General features: G+C 50.0%; 1 protein-coding gene across 1 annotated transcript; it reads right to left on the bottom strand.

Annotated features, from left to right (window-relative positions):
* Window positions 1–2,431: 2,431 nt before the first annotated feature.
* LOC144488454 (ciliary neurotrophic factor-like) lies at window positions 2,432–22,665 on the bottom strand. Its single transcript, XM_078206525.1, has 2 exons — window positions 21,795–22,665; window positions 2,432–4,851 (listed from the first exon to the last, which is right to left on the bottom strand). The coding sequence occupies exons 1-2, from the start codon at window positions 21,918–21,920 to the stop codon at window positions 4,372–4,374; spliced, it is 606 nt and encodes a 201-aa protein (XP_078062651.1). The 5' UTR covers window positions 21,921–22,665; the 3' UTR covers window positions 2,432–4,371.
* Between the last annotated feature and the right edge of the window lie 1,004 nt (window positions 22,666–23,669).

Raw genomic sequence — 23,669 nt, 5'->3', positions numbered from 1 at the left:
GGATAATCTCACGGAAGGCACGATGCGGCACTGGGTCAGGTAATGGCTTTTGCACCCGCGCGGGTCTGAGGCTTCAAACCATCCACGCAGCGAGAGGGGGCTAATAGAGACAAGGGAGCTTTGCTCTGTGTCTAACCCCGTGCTGTACCTGTCCCCATCAAACACTCCCAGGACAGGGACAGCACGGGGTTAGATACAGAGTAAAGCTCCCTCTACACTGTCCCCTCAAACACTCCCAGGACCGGTACAGCACGGGGTTAGATACAGAGTAAAGCTCCCTCAACACTGTCCCCCATCAAACACTCCCAGGACAGGTGCAGCACGGGGTTAGATACAGAGTAAAGCTCCCTCGACACTGTCCCCCATCAAACACTCCCAGGACAGGTACAGCACGGGGTTAGATACAGAGTAAAACTCCCTCTACACTGTCCCCATCAAACACTCCCAGGACAGGTACAGCACGGGGTTAGATACAGAGTAAAGCTCCCTCTACACTGTCCCCCCATCAAACACTCCCAGGACAGGGACAGCACGGGGTTAGATACAGAGTAAAGCTCCCTCTACACTGTCCCCCCATCAAACACTCCCAGGACAGGGACAGCACGGGGTTAGATACAGAGTAAAGCTCCCTCTACACTGTCCCCCATCAAACACTCCCAGGACAGGTACAGCACGGGGTTAGATACAGAGTAAAGCTCCCTCTACACTGTCCCCCATCAAACACTCCCAGGACAGGTACAGCACGGGGTTAGATACAGAGTAAAGCTCCCTCTACACTGTCCCCCATCAAACACTCCCAGGACAGGTACAGCACGGGGTTAGATACAGAGTAAAGCTCCCTCTACACTGTCCCCCCATCAAACACTCCCAGGACAGGGACAGCACGGGGTTAGATACAGAGTAAAGCTCCCTCTACACTGTCCCCCCATCAAACACTCCCAGGACAGGGACAGCACGGGGTTAGATACAGAGTAAAGCTCCCTCGACACTGTCCCCCATCAAACACTCCCAGGACAGGTACAGCACGGGGTTAGATACAGAGTAAAGCTCCCTCTACACTGTCCCCCATCAAACACTCCCAGGACAGGTACAGCACGGGGTTAGATACAGAGTAAAGCTCCCTCTACACTGTCCCCCATCAAACACTCCCAGGACAGGTACAGCACGGGGTTAGATACAGAGTAAAGCTCCCTTTGACATTTCTCAATACTGAATTCTAATGCTTTTCTCAGAAGAAAGTCTCTCTGCTGCAGTTTGATTTTTCGATTTTCACCAAAGCTGCTTTTGAGCCTGAATGGTTGGTTTGAATGTTTCCGAGCACTGAAATGGATGTATTTATTTGTGGTTTGGCTAATGTTGCCGAATGTTTTTGATGAGTTTCTCTTCTCTTTCCCCAGTGATGTACAGAGTGCCGCTCTGAAGCGGGCCTTCTGTCACAGTGCTTGCTTTCCAGTCGAACGTGACACTTAGCAGCAAGACAGCAATTTAGGTCAGCAATGGGATGAAACAGCAAGGCAGGACGGCAGGCCCATCTCACCCGACAGCTTCATAGTAATATCACTTCAGGAGGAGCCCCTTCTCCAGCCTGTTACAAAGGAACAGGAGGAGGCCATTCAGCCCCTTCTCCAGCCTGTTACACAGGAACAGGAGGAGGCCATTCAGCCCCTTCTCCAGCCTGTTACACAGGAACAGGAGGAGGCCATTCAGCCCCTTCTCCAGCCTGTTACACAGGAACAGGAGGAGCCCCCATTCAGCCCCTTCTCCAGCCTGTTACACAGGAACAGGAGGAGGCCCCATTCAGCCCCTTCTCCAGCCTGTTACACAGGAACAGGAGGAGGCCCCATTCAGCCCCTTCTCCAGCCTGTTACACAGGAACAGGAGGAGGCCCCATTCAGCCCCTTCTCCAGCCTGTTACACAGGAACAGGAGGAGACCATTCAGCCCCTTCTCCAGCCTGTTACACAGGAACAGGAGGAGCCCCCATTCAGCCCCTTCTCCAGCCTGTTACACAGGAACAGGAGGAGGCCCCATTCAGCCCCTTCTCCAGCCTGTTACACAGGAACAGGAGGAGGCCCCATTCAGCCCCTTCTCCAGCCTGTTACACAGGAACAGGAGGAGGCCATTCAGCACCTTCTCCAGCCTGTTACACAGGAACAGGAGGAGGCCCCATTCAGCCCCTTCTCCAGCCTGTTACACAGGAACAGGAGGAGGCCCCATTCAGCCCCTTCTCCAGCTTGTTACACAGGAACAGGAGGAGGCCATTCAGTCCCTTCTCCAGCCTGTTACACAGGAACAGGAGGAGGCCCCATTCAGCCCCTTCTCCAGCTTGTTACACAGGAACAGGAGGAGGCCATTCAGCCTCTTCTCCAGCCTGTTACACAGGAACAGGAGGAGGCCATTCAGCCTCTTCTCCAGCCTGTTACACAGGAACAGGAGGAGGCCATTCAGCACCTTCTCCAGCCTGTTACACAGGAACAGGAGGAGGCCATTCAGCCCCTTCTCCAGCCTGTTACACAGGAACAGAAGGAGGCCATTCACCCCCTTCGAGCTAATTCCATCCACCATTCAGTTAACTCATGGCGGATCTGTATCGGAGCACTCGTATTTTGGGCTCCTTTAACTCCCTCACCTCAGATAAAACGAACAGTCTCAGGTCTGAGATTCTCCCCCAGCCTCGGCAGTTTTTTGGGAGGGGTGGGGAAAGGGAGAGAGTTCCAGGTTTCGTCCCTGTGTGGAGAAGAGCTTCCTGACATTGCCCCTGAATGGCCTGCATCTAATTTGAAGCTTACGACCTCTTTGCATCTGAAGGGATTGAGGGAGGGGCGGTCCCGTGTGGAGATGTCCCAGAGCAGGGTGTCCTCAGAATGACAGAGTCATTAATAAAATCAGCAGGGAATTGGGGAGAAATCTCTTCACCCAGAGAGAGGTGAGGATGTGGAACTCACTCCCGCAGGGGGGAGTGGTGAGGATGTATTGAGGGAGAAAGCTGGATAACCTCATGAGGGAGAGAGGAAATGTTGACGGAGCTGTCAATGTGCCGCCCCCCACCGGATAAATCCTGCCACAAAACCCGGCTGGGGAATCCGGGGGAGAGGGAAAATACCTGGAGAACCAGAATCCGACTGAGCAGCGGGTCTGGTGGCTCAAGCGATGCGAGTGGGAGAAACGGTGCAGTTCCACCCATCCGCCACTAGATGTGGCCGGTGGTGGATGCCACATGGCTTTCATTTCATCGGACAGCTGGCGGCGGAGACGTGGAATTGCGACAGAACCCCCCTCCGTGGAAGATTTTGGCACTGACGGGACGTTCGGCTTGCCCTCTCGCTTCTGGAAGATTCCTTTCCAGTCCCGCCAACCTCCCCCATGCGGTCAGGCCACACACACACACACACTCAAAGGGCGGCCATTTCTATAGCGCCTATCCCATCCTCAGGGTATTCTAAAAAAAATGGCTTCACTGCCGATGAAGTGCTTTGATTTTTTTGTGGGGGGGGGGGGGGGGGGAGTAATTTGCTGAAGGGGTGTCGTCACGGTAACGGTGGGGAATCAGGCCTCTCACACAATGTCCAACCTGACCAATAACCTGATGGCCGCCATTTTGTTTATTTTCCAAGCCAATGGCGGTGGAAGGATAAATATCAGAGAACTAATAATGGTCCCAATTTCCTCTATCACCTCCACATGGTCCATCTCTGACACTTATCCCTTCCTCGACCTCTCTGTCTCCATTTCTGGCGATAAACCGTGCACCAGCGTCCATTAGAAGCCCATCGACTCCGACAACTCCCATGACTACAGCCCTTCACGCTCCACATCCTGTGAGGACTCCATCCGTCCTCCTCGTTGATGATGCCATTGTCCAAAATGGCACTCCCGCTTGCTGAGATTTTCGAGCAGTTTGCGTTTCAGAGTCCAGCCCCCGCGGTATTTTGCTTTAATCAGAGAACTTCCACCTCAGCCCCGAATCGCCCAGCACATCCTGTCCTTCCCCCCCCCTCCCCCCCGAACAACACCACCCCGAAAGTCCTCCATCCAGCATTGACTGTGGGAGGGAACTCTTGGATTAACCTCGGAATCCGACGGCGTGACATTCCCTCGGCCTCCGGGTTCCGGAGTGACGGAGGGCTGATGGCGATGGGATGGAGGGAGGAGGGGGTTGGTGAGGAAGCGGGGAGTGAGGGGTGGTGACGAAGACGGGAGAAAGTGGGAGAGAGAAAGGGGAGAGCAAACAGAACGATGAGAGTTGGGTCCAGACGAATGGATGAATCTCCTCCTCGGGGTTGCTTCTTCTCGGGGTCAGAGGTCGGAGGTCAGCCGGCCTCTGGTGGCCGCTTTCCCCTCTCTCTCTCTCTCTCGATGGCGGGAAGGCCGCTTACCTCAGCTGCGTGCTCCGCAGGTGCCTCCTCCTGGAGCGGTTGGTCGACAGGTTGGTCTTGAGTTTGTTGAAGTCGCGGACGGATCGGAGGGACCAGTTGCTCAACTCCCGCAGCACCTTGTGGCCCCAGACCTTCTTGTCCCAGTCCTTGGGCGCGTCGACCTGGGGCACCCTGACCGAGGGCACAGCCAGGCCCATGGCCATCATCAACTGGCTGATCAAAACCAGCAGGCTTTCGGCCTTGGTGCACAGGTCCATGACAGAATCGGGTAGCCGTGGGTACCGGGCGCAGTCCGGCACGTTCTTCAGGGCCAGCCGCAGGAAACTGCTGAACACCTTGTAGGCGCGGAAGTTCTCACTCAGCCGCTCCTGGTCCGAGAGGTCAGCCCAGCGGCTGGTCCCGGCCAGAGGGATCCCGTCCACCTCCGACAGCATCACGCCACTGGTCACCTTGTCCGTCAGGCCCTGGCACTGATCCTGGCAACAAGAGGAAAGAACAAGACAGTCAGAGACATCAAACACAACACACAGCAACAGGAGGAGGCCATTCAGCCCCTTCTCCAGCCTGTTACACAGCAACAGGAGGAGGCCATTCAGCCCCTTCTCCAGCCTGTTACACAGCAACAGGAGGAGGCCATTCAGCCCCTTCTCCAGCCTGTTACACAGGAACAGGAGGCCCCATTCAGTCCCTTCTCCAGCCTGTTACACAGGAACAGGAGGAGGCCATTCAGCCCCTTCTCCAGCCTGTTACACAGGAACAGGAGGAGGCCATTCAGCCCCTTCTCCAGCCTGTTCCACAGGAACAGGAGGAGGCCCCATTCAGCCCCTTCTCCAGCCTGTTACACAGGAACAGGAGGAGGCCATTCAGCCCCTTCTCCAGCCTGTTACACAGGAACAGGAGGAGGCCATTCAGCCCCTTCTCCAGCCTGTTACACAGGAACAGGAGGAGGCCATTCAGCCCCTTCTCCAGCCTGTTACACAGGAACAGGAGGAGGCCCCATTCAGCCCCTTCTCCAGCCTGTTACACAGGAACAGGAGGAGGCCATTCAGCCCCTTCTCCAGCCCGTTACACAGGAACAGGAGGAGGCCATTCAGCCCCTTCTCCAGCCTGTTACACAGGAACAGGAGGAGGCCCCATTCAGCCCCTTCTCCAGCCTGTTAGACAGGAACAGGAGGAGGCCATTCAGCCCCTTCTCCAGCCCGTTACACAGGAACAGGAGGAGGCCATTCAGCCCCTTCTCCAGCCTGTTACACAGGAACAGGAGGAGGCCCCATTCAGCCCCTTCTCCTGCCTGTTACACAGGAACAGGAGGAGGCCCCATTCAGCCCCTTCTCCAGCCTGTTACACAGGAACAGGAGGAGGCCATTCAGCCCCTTCTCCAGCCTGTTACACAGGAACAGGAGGAGGCCATTCAGCCCCTTCTCCAGCCCGTTACACAGGAACAGGAGGAGGCCATTCAGCCCCTTCTCCAGCCTGTTACACAGGAACAGGAGGAGGCCCCATTCAGCCCCTTCTCCTGCCTGTTACACAGGAACAGGAGGAGGCCATTCAGCCCCTTCTCCAGCCCGTTACACAGGAACAGGAGGAGGCCATTCAGCCCCTTCTCCAGCCTGTTACACAGGAACAGGAGGAGGCCCCATTCAGCCCCTTCTCCAGCCTGTTAGACAGGAACAGGAGGAGGCCATTCAGCCCCTTCTCCAGCCCGTTACACAGGAACAGGAGGAGGCCATTCAGCCCCTTCTCCAGCCTGTTACACAGGAACAGGAGGAGGCCCCATTCAGCCCCTTCTCCTGCCTGTTACACAGGAACAGGAGGAGGCCCCATTCAGCCCCTTCTCCAGCCTGTTACACAGGAACAGGAGGAGGCCATTCAGCCCCTTCTCCAGCCTGTTACACAGGAACAGGAGGAGGCCATTCAGCCCCTTCTCCAGCCCGTTACACAGGAACAGGAGGAGGCCATTCAGCCCCTTCTCCAGCCTGTTACACAGGAACAGGAGGAGGCCCCATTCAGCCCCTTCTCCTGCCTGTTACACAGGAACAGGAGGAGGCCATTCAGCCCCTTCTCCTGCCTGTTACACAGGAACAGGAGGAGGCCATTCAGCCCCTTCTCCAGCCTGTTACACAGGAACAGGAGGAGGCCATTCAGCCCCTTCTCCAGCCTGTTACACAGGAACAGGAGGAGGCCATTCAGCCCCTTCTCCAGCCTGTTACACAGGAACAGGAGGCCATTCTGCCCTTTAAATGGCATCCTCCAGTTTCTGTGTCACATGCTGAATATTACTTCAATAAGAAGGGTAGCATGGGAAGGAGGGGTTAGTTAGATCGGAACATTCAGTCCCTCGAGCCAACCCCTTCATTCAGACAGATCACACCTGATCATTTATCTCTCGCTAGTTTTCCCACTATCCCCATACCCCTCGATGTCATTCGTCTCCAGAAATCTATCGATTTGTGTCTTGGACGTGTTCAGTGACTGAGCGTCCGCACCTTTCTGGGCGAGAGAACGCCACAGATTCACCATCCACTCAGAGTGAAGACTCTCCTTTCCAGACTGAAGTAGCCTGCCCCTGACTCTGAGACCGCGTCCCCTGGTTCTAATCTTGTCCCGAGGCATGGTACATTGGGGAGACCATGCAGACGCTATGACAACGGATGAATGAACACCGCTCGACAATCACCAGGCAAGAGTGTTCTCTTCCTGTTGGGGAGCACTTCAGCGGTTACGGGCATTCAGCCTCTGATCTTCGGGTAAGCGTTCTCCAAGGCGGCCTTCACGACACACGACAGCGCAGAGTCGCTGAGCAGAAACTGATAGCCAAGTTCCGCACACACGAGGACGGCCTCAAGCGGGATCATGTCACACTCTCTGTAACCCCCATGACTTGCCTGGGCTTGCAAAATCTCACTCACTGTCCAGGCTGGAGACAATACACATCTCTTTAACCTGTGCTTAACCCTCTCTCCACTCGCATTGTCTGTACCTTTAAGACTTGATTACCTGTAAAGACTCGCATTCCAACCATTATTTTGTAAATTGAGTTTGTGTCTTTATATGCCCTGTTTGTGACCAGAACTCCCACTTACCTGATGAAGGAGCAGCGCTCCGAAAGCTTGTGGCTTGTCCTACCAAATAAACCTGTTGGACTTTAACCTGGTGTTGTGAGACCTCTTACTGTGCTTACCCCAGTCCAACGCCGGCATCTCCACATCTAATCTCAGCAGCCAGGAGGGGAAACCCCCCCAGAATGTTCATGTTGACCCACCAGCTTACTCTTGCTTTCTTGGTCCTCCATCGCTGGATTCCAAATGGTTCCCTATCCTCAGGCTTCCCCTTTTCCTGGTGACATTATAAGCCTCTTCCTTTGATCGAACACAACCTACAACCCTTATGTTGGGGCATATCCTTTATGTCTTAGATAAATGGATATCTGTTGCAGACTGTAATATTCCCAGAAATACCAGTGTTTGCCTGTCTCAACCGACTCAAGAACAGCTTCTTCCCTGCTGCTGTCAGACTTTTGAATGGACCTACCTCGCACTAAGTTGATCTTTCTCTAAACCCTAACTATGACTGTAACACTACATTCTGCACTCTCTCCTTTCCTTCTCTGTGAACGGTATATTTTGTCTGTATAGTGTGCAAGAAACAATACTTTTCGCTGTAAATACACGTGACAATAATAAATCAAATCAAATCAAAGTCTACCGCCAAATCTTTTCATGTATTTTCCAATCCGCCATGGGATTTTCAAGATGGCGCCTGAGTGAGGCGACTTCTTGCGAGCTGTGCCCAGCGTACCTTCTAATTCTATCTTTTACTCTCATTCTACGCTTCTAAAACTTTATTTAACTCTTTTAAACTCTCTAACAATGCTTAAATGCAATATCTTCTGAGGTTCTTTAAATTGGCAAGGCATGTTGCAGCTTTATAGAACCTTAGTTAGGCCGCACTTGGAATATAGTGTTCAATTCTGGTCGCCACACTACCAGAAGGATGTGGAGGATTTGGAGAAGGTACAGAGAAGATTTACCAGGATGTTGCCTGGTATGGAGGGCATTAGCTATGCGGAGAGGTTGGAGAAACTTGGTTTGTTCTCACTGGAGCGACGGAGGTTGAGGGGAGACCTGATAGAAGTCTACAAGATTATGAGAGGCATGGACAGAGTGGATAGTCAGAAGCTTTTTCCCAGGGTGGAAGAGTCAATTACTGGGGGGCACAGGTTTAAGGTGCGAGGGGCAAGGTTTAAAGGAAATGTACGAGGCAGATTTTTACACAGAGGGTGATGGGTGCCTGGAACTTGCTGCCGGGGGAGGGAGTGGAAGCGGATATGGGAGTGACTTTTAAGGGGCGTCTTGACAAATACATGAATAGGATGGGAATGGAGGGATATGGTCCCCGGAAGGGTAGGGGGTTTAGTTCAGTCGGGCAGCATGGTCGGTGCAGGCTTGGAGGGCCGAAGGGCCTGTTCCTGTGCTGTAATTTTCTTTGTTCTTTGTCATGTACCAACCGACTCAAGAACAGCTTGTTCCCTGCTGCTGGCAGACTTTTGAATGAACTTACCTTGCATTAAGTTGATCTTTCTCTGCACCCTAGCTATAACACTACATTCTGCACTCTCTCCTTTCCTTCTCTATGAATGGTATGCTCTGTTTGTATAGCGCGCAAGAAACAATATTTTTCACTGTACATTAATATATGTGACAATAATAAATTAAATCAAAAGTCATCTTAGAATTATAGAATCCCTACAGTGCCCATCGAGCCTGCACCCAGGTCCTATCTCCATAACCCCATGCATTTACTCTGCTAATCCCCTAACACCAAGAGGCTAATTTAGCACGGCCAGTCCCCCTAACCTGCACACCTTTGGTCACTAACTGGCAATTAAGCATGGCCAATCTACCTAACCCGCACATTTTTAGACTATGGGAGGAAACTGGAGCACCCGGAGGAGACCCACGCAGACACGGGGAAAATGTGCAAACTCCACACAGACAGTGACCTGAGGCTGGAATTGAACCCTGGTCCCTGGTGCTGTGAGGCAGCAGTGCGAACCACTGTGCTATCCCTCATACCTATTTCCTTACAGATTACATGATAGCAATGAGGGTTGTAATGTACAATTGATGGTAACTAAAGCTAATTAAAACATGACAATTCTACTTAAAATTACATACACATTTTGGAATTCACCCGAAATAACAATTTGGATAGTCGAACAAATATTGATTTGAAGGAGATTATATTTACAATCCAGTATAACCCCTGAATTGTATGGAGTACTTTTATATCAATATTTTTAAGGGGGAATTCTCTTAGAACTCAACCCACTCTCTCCTAAAGATGGTTGACACATGTCTCTGTGTCCGTGTGTTGCCCTTTGAAGAAATTAGCTCTGTAGCTGTTGCAAAACCGGCTGGCATTGTCCATGTTTTCTACCACAGCCATTTTTTAAAAATAAGTCGTATCAAAGTTTCGGATCATAGAATCCTACAGTGGAGAAGGAAGGCCCATTGAGTCCGCACCGACCACAATCCCACCCAGGCCCTATCCCCGTAACCCCATGCATTTACCCTGCTAATCCCCCTGACACTAAGGGGGCAATTTAGCATGGCCAATGCACCGAATCCGCACATCTTTGGGAGGAAACCGGGGCACCCGGAGGAAACCCACGCAGACATGGGGAGAACGTGCAAACTCCACACAGACAGTGATCCAAGCCGGGAATTGAACCCGGGTCCCTGGTGCTGTGAGGTAGCAGTGCTAACCATTGTGAATCCTTGAGGGCCATGTTGTTTACTGATCTAAGGTCTATTTTCTGGTTTTCTTTTATAAGCAAGGTATTGAAGGTTCTTTAATGAGTTCCCGCATTTTCCGTGTTGTTGTGTTGACTCGCTTTTTGGCAAGGATTCCAATGCTGCACGATGTTGCCTCATGTTTAATTCCAGAATGTTATTCACACTTTATTTACTTCATTAAATGGGTAATTTCTTCTACAGGTTAAGATTGGAGGATTAATTTATGACAAAACCAATCTGAGCATGAAGACTAAGCTGCCAAAGATACTAAAATGGTAGATTAGATGAAAATATATTTAAGGAGAAAGTTCAGGAGTCTCAATGAACATACATTAGTTCAAAGTTTATTTATTAGTGTCACAAGTAGGCTTATATTAACACTGCAATGAAGTTATTGTGAAAATCTCTGGGGCGGCACGGTGGCACAGTGGTTAGCACTGCTGCCTCGCAGCGCCAGGGATCCGGGTTCGATTCCTGGCTTGTCTGTGCGGAGTCTGCATGTTCTTCCCCTTATCTGCCTGGGTTTCTTCCCACAGTCCGAAAGACGTGCTGGTTAGGTGCATTGGCCATGCTAAATTCTCCCTCCATGCACCCGAACAGATGCTGGAGTGTGGCAACTCGGGGATTTTCACATTAAGCTTTGATAAACATTAGATTCATAGAAATTTACAGCACAGCAAAAGGCCCTTCAGCCCATCGCACCTGTGCTGGTCGAAGTCAAACCGCCCAACTATTCTAATCCCATTTTCCAGCGCTTGGACCATAGCCGTGTCTGCCTTGGCATTGCTAATGTACATCTCAATACTTCTTAAATGTGTCCCTGCCTCCACCTCCCTTTCCGGCAGTGAGTCCCAGACTCCGACCATAGAGTCACAGAGTCATACAGCATAGAAAAGGCCTTTCGGCCCATCAAGTCTGCACCGACAGTATCCATCACCAAAGTCGCACTAATCCCATTTTCCTGCTCTTGTCCCATATCCTTGCGTGTTAAAATATTTCAAGTGCTCATCCAAATATTTTTTGATGGGTTGTAAGGTTTCCAGCCGCCACTTCCTTCCCAAGCAGTGCATTCCAGATTCCCACCACCCTCCGAGAGAAAAGGGTTTACTCAAATCCTCTCTCAACCTCCTGCCCCTTCCCTTAAATCGATGCCCCCGGTCATTGATCCTTCCACCAAGGGGAACGGTTTCTTCCTTTCTACTCTATCAATGCCCTGCATAGTTTTATCCGTATCAATCTCCTCTGCTCCAAGGAAAACAACCCCAATCTATCCAATCCCCCTTCAATCTCTCTTGGGCGGCACGGTGGCACAGTGGTTAGCACTGCTGCCTCACAGCGCCAGGGACCCGGGTTCAATTCCCGGCTTGGGTCACTGTCTGTGTGGAGTTTGCACGTTCTTCCTGTGTCGGCGTGGGTTTCCTCCGGGTGCTCCGGTTTCCTCCCACATTCTAAAGATGTGCGGGTTTGGTGAATTGGCCGTGCTAAGTTGCCCCTTAGTGTCAGGGGGACTAGCTAGGGTAAATGCATGGGGTTATGGGGACAGGACCTGGGTGGGATTGTGGTCGGTGCAAACTCGATGGTTCAAATGGCCTCCTTCTGCACTGTGGGATTCTATGATTCATAACTAAAACTCTCCAGCCCCGGCAACATCCTGGTAAATCTCCTCTGCACCCTTTCCAGTGCTTTCACACCCCTCCGATAACTTGTATTCCAGGACGGCTCACAATATTCTAGCTGTGGCCTAACCAGTGGTTTGTATAGTTCCAGCATAACCTCCCTGCTCTTAAACTCTACGCCTCGGCTAATAAAGGCCATATGCATTCTTAACCACTTTATTTACTAGGATGCTACCGGGACTTGATGGTTTGAGTTATAAGGAAAGACTGGATAGACGGACTTTTTTCTCTGGCGTGTAGGAGGCTGAGGGGTGACCTTATAGAGGTCTATAAAATAATGAGGGGCACAGATCAGCGAGATAGTCAATATCTTTTCCCAAAGGTAGGGGAGTCTAAAACTAGAGGGCATAGGTTTGAGGTGAGAGGGGAAAGATACAAAAGGGTCCAGAGGGGCAATTGTTTCACGCAGAGGGTGGTGAGTGTCTGGAACAAGCTGCCAGAGGTAGTAGAACCATAGAAAATTACAGCTCAGAAATAGGCCTTTGGTCCTTCTTGTCTGTGCCGAATCATTTTTTGCCTAGTCCCACTGACCTGCACCTGCAATAGAACCAAGTAGTAGAATAGAACTAGTAGTAGAAGCGGGTACAATTTTGTCTTTTAAAAAGCATTTACATGGGTAAATGGGCCAAGCGTGAGCAATTGGGACTGGCTTAGGGGTGAAAAAAAGGGGCGGCATGGACAAGTTGGGCTGAAGGGCCTGTTTCCATGCTGTAAACCTCAATGACTCTATGACCTGTCCTGCTACCTTCAGGCGCCAGTGTACACACACAGCAAGATCCCGCTGATCCAGTGTCCTGCCGTTCATCATGTATTCCCTTGACTTGTTTATCCTGCCCAAGTGCATCACCTGAAGGATTACCTGAAGGAACAAAAACGTCTGAGCTTGAAGTTTTCACCCGTCTGGTGGGCACGCTGAGCAAGCTCAGAAATGGAAGCAAAATGTGTCTCCAGCCTCGATCTGCCCTGGGACGCAATGTCACACCGACTGCCCAATTAACAGTAACCCAGTGTGAAACCCGCTCTGTGACAGCCTGGGCGCTGCCCGGGGAGGGCAGGAAGTGGGCAAGGGGGGGGTGGGCGGAAAACAGGGAGGGTGTGGGGCTGGGGTTTCTAATGCGCTCCCTCAGGGGGGGCAGTCACTGCGGAGCAGTGTCCGAATTGCCTACTCCTGCTTGTGGTTTCCCTGTTTCTGTGTAAATTGTTCTATTGTCGGCGAGTTCCTTTCTGACTCTCGCAGACAGAAATATTGCGTGGGGGGCGTGACAAAAACGGGACGCACACCTGACACCTTCTCGTGCAACTTCACCTACTTGTGAGTCAGGCAGGCGCCCGACGTTCGGGCTGAGGGGGGGGCAAGTGGCCAAGCCCTGGGAAACAAAGAGGTTAATAAGGATAGTCTGAGATTAACATCAGTCACCGGACCAATATGTGCTCAGAGCCTGAACGGGGGATAAGGGAGTCTTTCAGAATCCACAAAGGATGTCCAAATGAATAATGAAAAAGAGGGAAAAATGGAACACGGGGCTTGATGTGCGATATAACTCACGAGGCTTGAGATGCTCGAGGAAATAAAGGCTTTTATTGACTACTACAATAGAGCTACCATATATAGTACACAATCCCAGACTGAGGGGTCCCAGACAGAGCAGTGACCTTTATACCTCTCCCAGGAGGCGGAGCCCGACTGGGATGTACCATAATAACTATAATACAGGTAGAACAGCCCAACCCTAACCCCAACAGTAACATGTAGAACAGCCCAACCCTAACCCCAACAGTAACATGTTGGGGTATATTGCGAGGGGGATAGAATATAAAAGCAGGGATGTCTTGATGCATCTGTACAGGGCATTGGTGAGGCCGCAGCTGGAATACTGTGTGCAGTATTGGTCCCCTTATTTGCGGAAAGATATATTGGCCTTGGAGGGAGTGCAGAGAAGGTTCACCAGGTTGATACCGGAGATGAGGGGTTTGGATTATGAGGAGAGGCTGAGGAGATTGGGTTTGTACTCGTTGGAGTTTAGAAGGATGAGGGGGGATCTTATGGAGACTTATAAGATAATGCGGGGGCTGGATAGGGTGGAGGCGGAGAGATTCTTTCCACTTAGTAAGGAGGTTAAAACTAGAGGACACAGCCTCAAAATAAAGGGGGGTCGGTTTAAGACAGAGTTGAGGAGGAACTTCTTCTCCCAGAGGGTGGTGAATCTCTGGAATTCTCTGCCCACTGAGGTGGTGGAGGCTACCTTGCTGAATATGTTTAAAGCGCGGATGGATGGATTCCTGATCGGTAAGGGAATTAAGGGTTATGGGGATCAGGCGGGTAAGTGGTACTGATCCACGTCAGATCAGCCATGATCTTATTGAATGGCGGGGCAGGCTCGAGGGGCTAGATGGCCTACTCCTGCTCCTATTTCTTATGTTCTTATGTTCTTATGTAGAACAACCCAACCCTAACCCCAACAGCAACATATATACAGACTCGTAGTACTGGCCAGACCCTGGCTCAGTACTACCTGGTGGGAACCAACGATGGTTCACCACAGGGCTAAACTGGCAAGAGACACCAATCCAGGTTGCAAGACCGACTGCAAGAACGCGAAAAGAAGGTGGTAAAATGAGCGCCTTCGAGGCTGAGATGGAAGAACATGGGAAACAAGGAACTGGCAGAGAGATGAAACAAATATTTTGTGTCTGTCTTCACGGTAGAAGAACAGCTAATGGTTCCAGAGATATTGGGCAAACAAATAAAACCAGAAGACCTAGGAGCAGAATTAGGCCACTCGGCCCATCGAGTCTGCGCCGCCATTCAATCATGGCTGATATTGTTCTCATCCCCATTCTCCTGCCTTTTCCCCATAACCCCTGATCCCCTTATTAATCAAGAACCTGTCTATCTCTGTCTGAGACACTCAATGACCCGGCCTCCACAGGGTACAGATTGTACTCTGCGGCAAAGAGTTCCACAGATTTTATACGTGAGATGACAGATCAACATCCCCCCCAATAGGATTAGTCTCAGGTTGCCTAAATCATCAAATTTAAATCTAATAGGTTGCTGTTATCCAAGAGCCTGATTTAAACTGATTGGCTAAATTCAAAAAAATTCAAAATCCTGTTTGTTGCCTTGGTAACACTGCTGCCTGGCCTTGCGATATAAATGTTTCATTTTGGGCTCCTTATGCACTTGCATTTATTTAACTTTCTAAGCACAGAAAAAGCCCCACCTTTTAACGGAACACAGTGCTTTCCCCCGAGCATTTTACACTTTCACAAACACCAATCGACAATTTAATCTCCTCAAACTTCACAACACTCCTCCCTGGAACCCTTCTCGTTAATCTTTTTCCAACATCCTTTCCGAGGCCTTCCCATCCTTCCTGGAGTGCGGCCTCCGGAATTGAAGACAACCCCCTGAATTTAAGGCTCCGTAAAGTTTCTCGGTCGTCCTTCCCGCCGGGTTCCTGCAATCTGTACCTGTCGGCCACAGGTTTGGGAATTGTACCCACGCAACAACCGACAATTCAGCATGGCCAATCCACCTAACCTGCAAATCCCTGGACTGTGGGAGGAAACCGGAGCACCCTGAGGAAACCCACGCAGAAACGGGAGAACGTGCAGACTCCACACAAAGACAATCGCCCGAGGCCGGAATCGAACCCGGGTCCCTTGCGCTGTGAGGCAGCAGTGCCACTGTGCTCTTGGTTCCCTGTCACTCTGTGAACTGTATGCAGGAGCTCTGACTCCACTCTCAAGCTTGTTGCTCGCTTAACCATCTTTCGGAAGTCCATGTACACCGCATCCACCCCATTACTTTTATCAAGGCTCTGTTTACCTCATCACGAAACATGGAAAACATGATTTGCCCTTAGAAATTCCACGCTTCATTCATCTACATTCCTCATTTCTGAAAGACTTTCTTTGTATTCATTTCCAGGATGTGGCGGTCAGCATTTGTATCCCATCCTGAATTGTAGAGTCACAGAGTTTTACAGCAGAAAAAGAGGCCCTTCAGCCCATTGTGTTGGTGCCCCTATCTATGCCATCTCATTTCCCAGCACTTGGTCTGTAGCCTTGTGTGCTCGGGCGTTTCGAGTGCTCATCTAAATGCTTCTTAAATATTGCGATGGTTCCGGCCTCCACCGCCCTTTCAGACAGTGAGTTCCAGGTTCCCACCACCCGCTGGGTAAAAAAGCTTTTCCTTGAATCCCCTCTAAATCTCCTGCCCCTCACTGTGAATCTCAGCCCCCTGGTTATTGACACCTCTACTCAGGGGAAACGTTTCTTCCTTTCCACGCTATCTATGTCCCTCAAAATTGTGTACACCTCAATCATGTCCCTCCCTCAGCTTTCTCTGCTCTAAGGAAAACAACCCTATCCGAACCAGTCACTTTTCATAGCTCTTCTTGCCCCTTGAGAAGGTGGTGGTGAGCTGCCCTCTTGAACCCGCCCTACCAACGCGTGTTGGTACACCCACAGTGCTGTTAGAGAGAGAGTTCCAGGATTTTGACCCAGCGACACTGAAGGAACGACCGATATATTTCCAATTCAGGATGGTGAGTGGTTTGGAGGGGAAGTTGCAGATGGTGGTGTTTCTACTTATCTGCTGCCCTTATCCTTCTTGATGGAAGCAAATGTGGGTTTGGAAGGTGCTGTCTCAGGAACCTTGGTGAATTGCTGCAGTGCTTCTTGTAGATAGTACACACTGCTGCTACTGAGAGTCGGTGGTGGAGGGAGTGGGTGTTTGTAGATGGGGTGTCAATCAAGCGGGGCTGCTTTGTCCTGGATGGTGTCGAGCTTCTTGAGTGTTGTTGGAGCCGCATCCATCCAGGCAACTGGGGAGTATTCAAACTCCTGACTTGTGCCTTGCAGATAGTGGACAGGCTTTGAGGAGTCAGGAGGTGAGTTACTCACTGCAGGATTCCCAGCCTCTGACCTGCTCTTGTAACCACAGAAGAGAGAGAGAAGGAGAGAGAGTGAGAGAGAGAGAGAGCAATAAAGAGAGAAAGAGAGCAGGAGAGAGAGATAGAGCAGCAGAGAGAGAGCAGGAGAAAGACAGCAGGAGAGAGAGAGAGCAGGAGAGAGACTGAGAGAGAGCAGGAGAGAGAGAGAGTGAGAGAGAGAACAAGAGAGAAGAAGCAGGAGAGAGAGAGAGAGAGCAGGAGAGGGAAAATGAGAGAGTGAGAGAGAGCAGGAGAGGGAAAATGAGAGAGAGAGAGCGAGCAGGAGAGAGAGAGAGAGAGAGAGCGAGCAGGAGAGAGAGAGAGAGAGAGAGAGATCAGGAGGGAGAGAGAGAGAGATCAGCAGAGAGAGAGAGAGCAGGAGAGAGAAAGTGAGAGAGAGAGAGAGCAAGAGAGAGAGAGCAGGAGAGAGAAAGTGAGAGAGAGAGAGCAGGAGATGGGGATGAATAGGAGAGAGAGAACAGCAGAGAATCACACAGTGCAGAAGAGGCTCTTCAGCCCATTGAGTCTGCACTGACACATGAGAAACACCTGAACTCCCACCCAATCCCATCTGCCACCACTTGGCCCATAGCCCTGAATGTTCTGATGTGCCAAGTGTTTACCCAGATACTTTTGGAAGGATGTGAGGCAAGCTGCCTCCACCACCCTCCCAGGCAGCGCATTCCAGACCCTCACCACCCTCTGGTAAAAAAGTTTTCGCTCACATCCCCCCTAAACCTCCTGCCCCTCACCTTGAACCTATATCCCTTGTGACTGACCCTTCAACTAAGGGGAACAACTGCTCTTTATCCACTCTGTCCGTGCCCCTCATAATCTTGTACCCCTCAATCAGGTCGCCCCTCAGTCTTCTCTGCTCCAATGAAAACAACCCAAGCTTCCGCAACCTCTCTTCATAACTTAAATGCTCCGTCCCAGGCAGCATCCTGGGGAATCTCCTCTGCACCCTCTCCAGTGCAATCACATCCTTCCTAAAATGTGGTGACCAGAACTGCACACAGTGCTCCAGCTGTGGCCTCACCACAGTTCCATACAACTCCAACATGACTTCCCTGCTTTTGTAATCTCTGCCTCGATTGATAAAGGCAAGTGTCCCATATGCCTTTTTCACTACCCTACTAACATGCCCTTCCGCCTTCTGAGATCTGTGGACAAAGACGCCAAGGTTCCTTCGTTCCACAGAACCTCCTAATGTCCTCCTATTTATTAAATACTTCTTTGTCAAATTACTCATTCCAAAGTGTATCACCTCACACTTTTCAGGGTTAAATTCCATCTGCCACTTATCTGCCTATTTGACCATTCTGTCTATATTTTCTTGTAGCCCAAGACACTCCGCCTCGCTGTTAACCACCTGGCCAATCTTTGTGTCATCCGCAAACTTACTAATCCTACCCCCCACATAGTCATCTATGACATTTGAATAAATGATGAATAACTGGGGACCCGACACAGATCCCTGTGGTACGCCACTGGACACTGACTTCCAGCCTCTAAAGCCACCTTCTTTCATCACCCTCTGTCTCCTACAACTGAGCCAATTTTGAATCAACGTTATCAAATTACCCTGTATCCCAGGTGAATTTACATTTTTCACAAGTCTCCCATGTGGAACTTTGTCAAAGGCTTTGCTGAAATCCATATAAACTACATCCACTGCACTACCCTCGTCTACACACCCGGTCACCCCCTCATAAAACTCAATCAAATTTGACCTCCCTCTGACGAAGGCATGCTGATTATCCCTGATCAAGCTTTGCTTCTCCAAATGGAGATAGATGCTCTCCTTCAGAAGTTCCTCCAATAGTTTCCCTACCGCTGACGTGAGACTCACTGGTCTGTAGTTCCCCGGTTTATCGTAAACCCTTCTTAAATAGCGGAGCCACTTTATCTGTTCTCCAGCTGTCTGGCACCTCCCCCGTGGCTGGAGAGAAATTAAAAATTTGGGTCAGAGCTCCTGCAATCTCCTCCCTTGCCTCCCACAGCAGCCGAGGACACAGTTCACCTGGGCATGGAGATGTGTCCACTTTTAAGGCTGCCAACACCTCCAATACCTTGTCCTTCCCTCTGTCAATTTGCTCAAGAACCTCACAGATTCTCTCCCTGAATTCCATTCCATCATCCTCATGCTCTTGGGTGTGAAGTATTCATTCAACACTCTACCAATGTCCTCTGGCTCCACCCACAGATCCCCTTGGTCCCTAATGAGCCCTACCCCTTCCCTGGGTATCCTCTTCCTATTGATATACATAGAACATAGAACAGTACAGTACAGAACAGGCCCTTCGGCCCACGATGTTGTGCCGAGCTTTATCTGAAACCAAGATCAAGCTATCCCACTCCCTACCATCCTGGTGTGCTCCATGTGCCTATCCAATAACCGCTTAAATGTTCCTAAAGTGTCTGACTCCACTATCACTGCAGGCAGTCCATTCCACACCCCAACCACTCTCTGCGTGAAGAACCTACCTCTGATATCCTTCCTATATCTCCCACCACGAACCCTATAGTTATGCCCCCTCGTAATAGCTCCATCCACCCGAGGAAATAGTCTTTGAACGTTCACTCGATCTATCCCCTTCATCATTTTATAAACCTCTATTAAGTCTCCCCTCAATCTCCTCCGCTCCAGAGAGAACAGCCCCAGCTCCCTCAACCTTTCCTCATAAGACCTTCCCTCCAAACCAGGCAGCATCCTGGTAAATCTCCTCTGCACTCTTTCCAGCGCTTCCACATCCTTCTTATAGTGAGGTGACCAGAACTGCACGCAATATTCCAAATGCGGTCTCACCAAGATCCTGTACAGTTGCAGCATAACCCCACGGCTCTTAAACTCCAACCCCCTGTTAATAAAAGCTAACACACTATATGCCTTCTTCACAGCTCTATCCACTTGAGTGGCAACCTTTAGAGATCTGTGGATATGGACCCCAAGATCTCTCTGTTCCTCCACAGTCTTCAGAACCCTACCTTTGACCCTGTAATCCACATTTAAATTAGTCCTACCAAAATGAATCACCTCACATTTATCAGGGTTAAACTCCATTTGCCATTTTTCAGCCCAGCTTTGCATCCTATCTATGTCTCTTTGCAGCCTACAACACCCCTCCACCTCATCCACTACTCCACCAATCTTGGTGTCATCAGCAAATTTACTGATCCACCCTTCAGCCCCCTCCTCTAAGTCATTAATAAAAATCATAAAGAGCAGAGGACCAAGCACCGATCCCTGCGGCACTCCGCTAGCAACCTGCTTGTAGATACTTGTAGAATACTTGTAGAATATTTTGGGATTTTCCCTACTTTTAGCAGCCGGAGATTCTCATATCCCCTCTCTGCTTTCCTAATTGCTTTCTTAAGCTCCATCTTGCATTTCCATACCTCACTAATGTCTCTACTGATTTGCTCTCCTTGTACCTGCTAAAAACCTTTCTGTTCCTTCTCATCGTATCCTGAATATCTCTGGCCATCCATGGTTCTCTGGGCTTGTTAATCCTCCCTATCCCCCTGGAGGGTGACATGCTGGGCTTGTACCCTCTGCTCTTCCTTTTTGAATGCCTGCCCTTCCCTCACTGCTCTTCTGAAGATTTTCCCATTCGTAGTTGTTCCCAGTCTACCTTACTTTATTTTGTTGTCTTATTTTACCGAATTGTGCTGTTCCCCAATCCAAAACCTTTTTTGCAACTTGTCTATTTCTTTGTCCGTAACAAGTTTAAATTGCACCGTGTTGCGATTGCTACCAAAATGCTCCCCAACCACCATCTCAACCACCTGCCTGGCTTCATGCCCCAGAATTAGGTCCAGCACAGCTTTTTGGACCCTCTACATATTGGTAGAGGTTCTCCTGTACACATTTCAAGAAATCCACTCCATTCATGCAGATAGAGAATCTGGTGAACTGGTGCGGCAACAATAATCTCCTCCTCAATGTCAACAAAACGAAGGAGATTGTCATCGACTTCAGGAAGCGTAAAGGAGAACATGCCCCTGTCTACATCAATGGGGATGAAGTAGAAAGGGTCGAGAGCTTCAAGTTTCTAGGTGTCCAGATCAAACAACCTGTCATAGTTCCCCCATGCCGACCCTATGGGTTAAGAAAGCCCACCAACTCCTCTACTTTCTCAGGAGGCTAAGGAAATTTGACATGTCCGCTACGATTCTCACCAGCTTCTACAGATGCACCACAGAAAGCATTCTTTCTGGTTGTATCACAGCTTGGTATGGCTCCTGCTCTGCCCAAGACCGCAAGGAACTACAAAGGGTTGTGAATGAAGCCCAGTCCATCATGCAAACCAGCCTCCCACCCATTGACTCTGTCTACACTTCCCGCTGCCTCGGAAAAGCAGCCAGCATAATCAAGGACCCCACGCACCCCAGACATTCTCTCTTCCACCTTCTTCCGTTGGGAAAAAGATACAAAAGTCTGAGGTCATGTACCAATCGACTCAAGAACAGCTTCTTCCCTGCTGCCATCAAACTTTTGAATGGACTTACCTTGCATTAAGTTGATCTTTCTCTACACCCTAGCTATGACTGTAACACTACACTCTGCACTCTCTCTCCTTCTCTATGAACGGTATGCTTTGTCTGTATAGCCGGCAAGACACAATACTTTTCACTGTGTCCCAATACATGTGACAACAATAAATCAAATCAAATGAAAAAGTTGGGAGAGAACAGGAGATGAGAAGGAGCAAGAGGTGAGACTGAAGAGGAGATGGCAGCGAGCAGGCGATAGGAGGGAGCAGGAATGGGGGTGAACAGACACATGCTTGTACAAGAGGAACATCATTGTTAGAAAGTGACTGAACAGTATTATCAATACATATTAACCCATGTACGATATAAATATTCAGCATTGGAGTTAGACCCTCTGAACACACTCCCGGAGACTATTAAACTCAGGTGGTATTAGTTTGCAAACTCTCTCCTGTCCTGAGGCTGGAACGGGGAGGGATGAAATTCAATGAACTGCAAAAGTACTCACGTATAATCTCATCGTCTCCTCCGCCTTGGGTCTCAGGTTCCTGCCCAGTTCAATGCAGCTCTTCAAAGTCTCGATTAACGTGTTCCTGTGAACTCGAGCCGTCCCCAGCAGTGACCGGGCTGCCATTCCGCCTTGACTGCTTCTGGCAGCAGTGATAACCAGGTGCCGAGAGACCAGTGTGTGAGTGAGAATGTGTGCGTGCCTGTGTCTGTGCCTCTGTTTCTCTGTGTGTCAGTGCGTGTGGGCGAGTATGTCTCTGTTTCTCTGTGTATGTGTGTGTGTGTGTGTCTGTTTTGCTCTGTTGATGTGTGTCTGTGTGCTTGTGTCTATTTCTCTGTGTCTCTTAGTGTGTCTCTCTGTGTCTGTGTGTGCGTCGTCTCTCTCTGTTTTGCTCTGTGTGTGTGTCTCAGTGTCTGTCAGTGTATGTGTGTCAGTGTGTGTCTCTGTGTCTCTGTCTGTGTGTGTCTCAGTTTTGCTCTGTCAGTGTTTGTGTCTCTCTGTTTTGCTCTGTCAGTGTGTGTATGTGTGTCAGTGTGTGTCTCTGTTTCGCTGTCAGTGTGTGTCAGAGTGTGTGTGTGTCAGTGTGTGTCTCTGTTTCGCTGTGTGTGTCTCTCTGTTTTAATCTGTCTGTGTGTGTGTGTCTCTGTTTTGCTCTGTCAGTGTCAGTGTGTGTCTCTGTTTCGCTGTGTGTGTCTCTCTGTTTTAATCTGTCTGTGTGTGTGTGTCTCTGTTTTGCTCTGTCAGTGTCAGTGTGTCTCTGTTTCGCTGTCAGTGTGTGTCTGTTTCGCTGTCAGTGTGTGTCTCTGTTTCACTGTCAGTGTGTGAGTCAGTGCGTGTCTCTGTTTCGCTGTCAGTGTGTGTGAGCGCGGAGAGAAAGTGAGTGAGCAGCTGAGTGTATGTGTGAATGTGTATGCATGCGAGTCAGTGAATGGAAGCAATAAGCTGCCTTTGCTTTCCCTCAGCCATTTGGATGCGAGCTGTGGCAATGCTTTAGATTCCATTAATACCACTCCCCTCGGGCACCCCCACTAATGATATCATCTGGGCAGTCCCAAATCCTGGAGCCCGGAGCAGGCAAAACTGGATTCCATCCAGCCATCAGCAGGAACACTGAGACTAAACCTGCACTTCCTGGGCACTTTACACAAAGGTGTGTTAGTCGGTGTGTTACTCGGTGGAAAGATGAGGGATGAGAAACTTCAGCCTTGAGGATAGATTGGAGAGGTCGGGACTGTTCTCCTTGGAGAGAAGAAAGCTGAGAGGGGATTTGATGTTCAAAATCACAAGGGAGTTGGAGTAGACAGTGTTATAGACAGCATGGGGTTAATTTAAACTGCCCTGACTTCTCCACTCTCTACCCATCCGGAAACAGAAAGGTGTTTCTTTAATTCTGATTTCCCACGTTATAAACAGTGACCTCCTTTCCCCGATCTTTAAATTTGGAGGGTTCCAGTCCTCAATGTTTTTATTCATTCATGGGACATGGGCATCGCTGGCTGGGCCAGTATTTATTGCTCATCCCTAGTTGCCCTTGGAGGGTAGTTGAGAGCCAACCACATCGCTGTGGGTCACATGTAGGCCAGACCGGGTAAGGACGGCAGATTTCCTTCCCTAAAGGACATTCGTGAACCAGATGGGTTTTTCCGACGATCGGCAATGTTGTCATGGTCATCAGCGGATTCTTAATTCCAGATTTTTTTTATTGAATTCAAATTCCACCACCTGCCGTGGTGGGATTCGAACCTGGGTCCCCAGAACATTAATAACTAGAGTAGCAAACCCAAGGAAAGTTTCACAACATCCACCCCAGTTACACTCACACATTCAATGAAGAAGGAAGAGGATTCAGGGCGCGACTGCAAAAAAATACAAGTT

This window comes from Mustelus asterias, unplaced genomic scaffold, assembly GCF_964213995.1.
Source record: "Mustelus asterias unplaced genomic scaffold, sMusAst1.hap1.1 HAP1_SCAFFOLD_1585, whole genome shotgun sequence".
In the NCBI taxonomy this organism is placed as follows: domain Eukaryota; kingdom Metazoa; phylum Chordata; class Chondrichthyes; order Carcharhiniformes; family Triakidae; genus Mustelus; species Mustelus asterias.
Note: the sequence above shows the minus strand (reverse complement) of the source record. Positions and strands in the feature narration are given on the sequence as shown.

Excerpts from the sequence above, each read along its gene's own strand:
- LOC144488454 (XM_078206525.1), bottom strand. The coding sequence starts at position 21,920 with ATGGCAGCCCGGTCACTGCTGGGGACGGCTCGAGTTCACAGGAACACG. Across the intron at positions 4,852-21,794 it reads AGGAGACGATGAGATTATAC|GATCAGTGCCAGGGCCTGAC; the intron begins GTGAGTACTTTT and ends TCTTGTTGCCAG.